The sequence below is a fragment of the Lepisosteus platostomus genome, chromosome 8 (genome assembly GCF_059453375.1).
Source record: "Lepisosteus platostomus isolate fLepPlt1 chromosome 8, fLepPlt1.hap1, whole genome shotgun sequence".
Lineage (NCBI taxonomy): Eukaryota > Metazoa > Chordata > Actinopteri > Semionotiformes > Lepisosteidae > Lepisosteus > Lepisosteus platostomus.
This window is the reverse complement of record NC_142618.1, coordinates 5,328,579-5,334,578: the sequence shown is the minus strand read 5'-3', so window position 1 is coordinate 5,334,578 and position 6,000 is coordinate 5,328,579. Positions and strand designations below refer to the sequence as shown.

Genomic DNA, 6,000 nt, shown 5'->3' with positions numbered 1-6,000 from the left:
AGGGGGGCTCTAATAAAGTGGGGCTGCACACTGGTGGTGGTGGAGGGGATCCCCATTACCTGTAAAGCGCTTTGAGTGGAGTGTCCAGAAAAGCGCCATATAAGTGTAAGCAACTATTATTATTATTATAATTTCATTTTATGATACCAAAAAAGCAAGAAGAAAAACAGGTAACCAACTTGTGCTGGTTGTTCTTAGATTTCATATTCAGGTCAGGGTGCAATATAATCACTCATTGATAAATGCAATGCATAACTATTTTAAAACTAAAACATAGTACTGATAAAAGTCAACGTCTGGAAAACAGTAGGCTTTGTCCACACAGCCTGATATTTGGCAATACCGACATTTATCAGTAAGTGGAAGATTTGGAATTTTCTCTTGTGTGGGAATAGTTGGTTTTACCTCATTCGTAATATTTCACAACATTGTAATGACCTTGGCATTATTCCTGTCAGCTTTCACGTTGGTGGTGTCGAAAGTGCTCCTACCGCCATTATTATCATTAAAATAATACATCACAAACCGATCCTCCCAAAATGAACAGCACAAATAGTAAAAACGAAACACCTTAAATCGTCCAGAAAAATTAAACCTTTACTTCAAAATGATAATGCAGCCACGAAACAAAACTTTCAGTCTTACAATGGTACGTCTCCGATTCAGCAATCTACTTAGAAAAAAAATAGTATTTAAAAAAATAAGATTCAGATCTTCGATACAAAATACCGCGCTTTCAATACAAGCAAACAGCCTGGAATAGAATGATCTTGCAGCAAAACAAGTGTTCGACCCAGCAAAACACAAAAAGGCAATTAAACAGACTCATTACGCAATTACCAATCAGCGGTTAAGTGTATAAAGTTTATAAATGTACACATATATAATTTCGCACACCTGAAAAATAAGTTGTCAAAAAACTGTTCTTTCTCTTCCCAAACTTCAGTCCTGTGCTTTATTCTCTAGTTGGACTGGTACTAGTAACACAGTAATGTAAACTTCTTTCTTTGCGACCTCTACGCACAACGTAAGGAATCCGACCTGTGGATATAAATTCAGCACTTCCATACAAAAATAATGATTAAAAAAATCTATACAACACGCAGGTGCACCGCAACCTTCAGTAGCTCCACGTGAATGCATTAAAAACATTCGGTTTAGAAAAAATAAATTAAGGCAATTTCTGTACGGCATGTTGCATGCGTTTTAAAGTGCCATCAAACTGTGATTAAGGTGCCCTATTTCAGAAACATACATTTCGGTTTCGGACAGAACGCACAATTGTACGGTACGCCATCTCGGAACCCTAAGAGCAGGTCACGAAGATCCATTCTGCTCGATGTACATTTTGGACAGAGACGCCGCCATAGACTTGGCCAGTTCTTCGTCCCGTTTCCTCTGGACCTGCGCCTGCCTGCTCCAGCTCTCGTACTCCGGGTTGGGTAGGGGCCGGTCAAATAAGGCGTCGTAGTGTCCGTTGCTGAGCCAGCTTAGCCAGATGCTCGGCCTAGAGGGGTCCTCGTCGCCCAGGTAGTGGACCATGGTGGACACGGTGGGGCTCTCCACGCTGCCCCCGGTAGTGAGGTGGATGTTGATGTTCAGCATCTGGCCCATGGCGAGCAGCTCCGGATACCCAGCCCAGGCGCCGTCCTGGGCGGCGTTGATCAAGAACTCGCCCACGTCGCCTTCGATGATGGGGCAGAACTCGTCCAGGTGATCCGCGATGTGGTGCATCGTCTGCTCCCGCAGCTCTTTGTGCGCCGACTGGTTGCCGTACACCGCTTTGCTCACAGCCCTGTACAGGCAGTTCCCGTCGGGTATGACGTGAAACCTGTACTTTTCCCTCTCCTGGAGATACTTGTTCTGCTTCTCCACCTCGGCGAGATAGTGTGCCACCTGCTCGTTCTTCTCACCTCGGCTGCCCCCCACGCCGGGGGCGGAGGGCTGAAGGAGGCTGTCGCCTGGCGCTTCCCCGGCAAGGTCTGTGCCAGCGGGCTCCGTGCTCTCCTGGCAACGCCGGCCAACAAGCCGAGCTTCTGGAGACGCCAAATCCTCGCAGGCGTTTGACACCCTGTCGTTCAAAAGCGTGTCGGGCGCCTCGGCGGCGTGGGGACCCTCGCCCGGAGAGCAGGCGCTCTGGTGCCACTCGTGGTCCAGACCACTCAGGGCGCTGCCCTTCGTGAAACGCTTTCCGTCCGCTTTCCTGTCGAAGCTGATCATGTTGTGCTCCAGGACTTTCTGGTATTCGTCCAGCGCGCCCAGTTCGCCGTTCATCGTGTCGATTAAGCCACCCAGCCACAGGGCGCTGGGCGAGCAGGAGCCCTTCGCGTCCAGAACCGGCGAGCTTGCCGGACTAGCGAAGTATGTTCCCGAGAGGTCTACTGCGCCACGTCGGGAGTCCTTCATAATCTGGACTGGCACGAACCTCTCCACCCCACCGGGCTTGGTAACCAGGATCTGAGCGGTGGCGGTGTAGTAGCTCGGCTTGCTCGCCGAGCTGGGAACTGGTTCATAACAGGAAAAGGCAGGCATCTTCGCGGCAGGCGCAGTCGTAGCCCCCGTCTCCTCCACTCCGTGTGCAGGAATTTGATAATCAGCGTTACTCGCGGCAACTGTGTTTGCAGTCGCAGTCGCTGGCGCGTTACCGTCAATATTTGCAATGGGAATCGAAACTTTGCAGGACGACCCGGGGTAATGTGTCAACGCACTGCTGTAGAGCTGCATTTTTTTCCCAACCGCGCACCCTTTATATATGAAACGCCGAGGTCCCAGGTAGCCACACGCGATGATCCCGCCGCTCAAAAATAGCCAGTGTCATCACTCATCGCAGTCCGGGCCGTGAAGTTATTCCTGCGGCGGTCCTGATCCTAATTCCCGCTGTCACACACAGAAGATCCAACTTTAGCCATCTTGCGTCAGCGCTGAGCTCCGCTAATTATAGCCCGGAACAATGTAACCGGACCCCGGCTCTCTTCATATCCTCTTATAACAGAGTCCCCCCCGGGCGCCTGCCCCGGCTGCTGACTGTGCAGCTGGAATGGGAACTATTTGATGTGTCACGGGACACTTTGGGGACTGCGCTCGGCTGGAGCTCTGTTTACCCCCCTAAAGCCTGTGGCGTCAGTGCGCTGGAATGCAAGACCCTCGCCAGCACTGACGGAAAACCATTACGCGTAAGTTACTAAACACACTGCGCTGACCTCAAGGGAGGTGGTGTTGGGGGGGCAGGAAATCAGGAAGTTCCGCCTCTACCGCGATCTTATTGGCTTTTATTTTTTATTTTTATTTACGCCGGCTTGCGGGCTTCACGGAGGGGAAGCGCGCAGAGACCGACACCAGCCTTTTGGCAAAAGATCCCACGCTGACGGGGGGTGGGCGTTCCCCCCTTGTGAAGTAGTGAGCATGGCCGTAGTAATGCGCGTAGTGTTTCCACAACCTTTTGGCTAAAGCCGCGCGTTAAAAGACACTGCCGTCACCGATGGGCCATCTTCGCTCTGAACGGCATGTGCATCCACACGTCTATAGAAGATGATGGGCGACGGGATGTGACGCATTATTTCTCATGGGTGTCTCAGAGGGAAGACATTCAGCATCTGCTCACGTCATGATCAAACTAAGGACTACAGTGCGGTCCTGTATTGCCTTATAACACAGCCCTTTGCAGTTCTTTATGTTGACAGTTTTCCTTTTTTTTTGTTTCGAATGTACCAAGTGATGTAAAACACTTTCCGAAAACCATAGCCTTGCGCTTGTCGGCTGGATGGTACTGTATGCCTTGCCCATCTGCAGTCAGTATGCTTCATTTTGCATTTCCAAAATAAAGACTGGTGTCACGCTGGATTTTGGGAAGACCTCGTTAAGTCCATCCATCAATTTGCTAACGTTTCCATCCAATTTAGGATCTCAGCAAGCAAAGGGCGCAAGGCGATAAAACACCCTGGGCGTGACGCCAGTGCCTGGGCCAGCCGATTGCAGGGCACACACACACACAAACACAGATACACACACACCCACAGCAGGGTCGATTTTCCCCATGAGTGTGGGAGGAAAACGGAGCGCCCGGCGAAAACCCACACAGGCAGAACATACAGACTCCCCACAAACTGCACCCCAGGCAGCCCTGGGCTGTGAGGTAACAACGCCAGCAACTTCGCCCACTTTGTCAGTCGAATCGTTGTTATCATTTTAATTATGAAAATGCTCTAAATTCACAGGAGTTCGTTAGACAAAGGAAGCAGCGCAGAAGTAGAAAACACTTTAAAACTGTCACCACAGTTCTGCTGAACAATAGAGTATATTATACCATTTGTATTGTGAAGGATGGGTTTTTATTCCCTATTGTAAATGCTTCATTATTACTGAATTATTCAAAGAACCTTCTAGCACTTTTGACTGCCCCATTTCTGAAATCCCTTTTATTCATAGGGATCCCTATCAAGTACAGTATAGTAATGTTACGGTTTTTATTATTTTTTATATAACTTTTTACGCGTTCATTTGTATTCCTTATTCCTTAATGCATTTCAAATAAGCATTTATTCTCAGAGGTTTTTCCGTTTCAGTCCCAAATGGGAGCCCGAATGAGAAAGTGTGTCAAAGAGCACACTGCGCCTTTCCTCCCTTAACACCACCGGCTTTGCACAAACGTAAATGGTCAGCGTACAGCGATCTGATCTGACTACATGACGGTGTGGGTTGTTTTTTTTTTACAAACAGCAGCTTCAAACTTGTGTTTATACCGATGATAATCCTGAAGGAAATAAGGCAAACTGTCCGTGCCCATCGCTTCCTTCAACTCTATCCGGGTGAGCGGGCGAGATCCGTCGCTATGGAAACCGACGCAAGCGGCGCCCCCGTGTAGATCACGCCGGTAACATGGACGTGCTTGTGCAGGGAAACTCCGAGGAGCAGGAGGAGAGACTGTATTCCTCAGAACTTCGGGATATCGAGAGGTATAAATCTTTGGTACTGAATGGGTTTTGATGGGTTTCAGTCTTTTTTTTTTTCTGTTGTCCGCGCTATTTCTGCCGGCAGTCGGGTTAAAATAAAAACAACCCCCCCTACCGCCTCGCAAAGTGATGTTGTGCCTTCGGGTTCAGTTCAGATTATTTTTGATTTGGTTTTTACATTAATAACAGAATATTTTAAATAATATTAAACCTACATGCAATACAAATGATTATTTTTTTGTTCCATGCACTACAAGTATCATAGCTGTGATAGGTTACATATCGCATCAGGTTTATAACGTGTAGGCTTTAACTGTGTAGGATAGTTGTAGATATCACCCTGCAACTTACAACTGGTAACCCACTGAAGCTAAGCAGGTGTGAGCCTGGTCAGTACCTGAATGGTAGACCTCCTGGGAGAAACTAAGGCTGCTGCTGGAAGAGGTGTTAGTGGGGCCAGCAGGGGGTGCTCACCCTGTGGTCCATGTGGGTCCTAATGCCCCAGTGTAGTGATGGGGACACTATACTGTAAACAGGCACCATCGTTCGGATGAGACGTAAAACCGAGGTCCTGACTCTCTGTGGTCTTTAAAAATTCCAGGGCGTTTCTCGAAAAGAGTAGGGGCGTTACCCCGGTGTCCTGGCAAATTTCCCATTGGCCCTTACCAATCATGGCCTCCTAATAATCCCCATCTATGAATTGACTTCATCACTCTGCTCTCCTCCCCACTGAGAGCTGATGTGTGGGGAGCGTTCTGGTGCACTATGGCTGCCGTCGCATCATCCAGGTGGAGCTGCACATTGGTGGTGGTGGAGGGGAGTCCCCATTACCTGTAAAGCGCTTTGAGTGGAGTGTCCAGAAAAGCGCTATATAAGTGTAAGAAATTATTATTATTATTATAATAATTATTATAACTGGATATTCTGCTGGAGAGTCTCAGGTGAAATATCTCGGTCCAACACCAGTGTGTCAAATGGGATGTCAACCTTCCAGTTACGAGCTGGACCACTGACCCTCCCCTGACCACTACTCCAAACACCAAACATTGTA

At 48.5% G+C, this 6,000-nt stretch overlaps 2 protein-coding genes across 2 annotated transcripts in view; one reads left to right on the top strand and one right to left on the bottom strand.

Moving 5' to 3' along the window:
- Window positions 1–576: 576 nt before the first annotated feature.
- On the bottom strand, window positions 577–2,724 carry otud1 (OTU deubiquitinase 1). Its single transcript, XM_088642188.1, has one exon. It carries the CDS (start codon window positions 2,722–2,724, stop codon window positions 1,318–1,320), a length of 1,407 nt encoding a protein of 468 aa, XP_088498314.1. The 3' UTR covers window positions 577–1,317.
- A 2,047-nt stretch (window positions 2,725–4,771) lies between these two features.
- c8h10orf67 (chromosome 8 C10orf67 homolog) overlaps window positions 4,772–6,000 on the top strand; it is a 36,233-nt gene continuing 35,004 nt past the window's right edge. Inside the window, exon 1 of the mRNA XM_088642186.1 lies at window positions 4,772–4,952. Coding sequence (XP_088498312.1) covers window positions 4,876–4,952 — 77 coding nt within the window. The 5' untranslated portion in view covers window positions 4,772–4,875. The remainder of the gene's footprint in view (window positions 4,953–6,000) is intronic.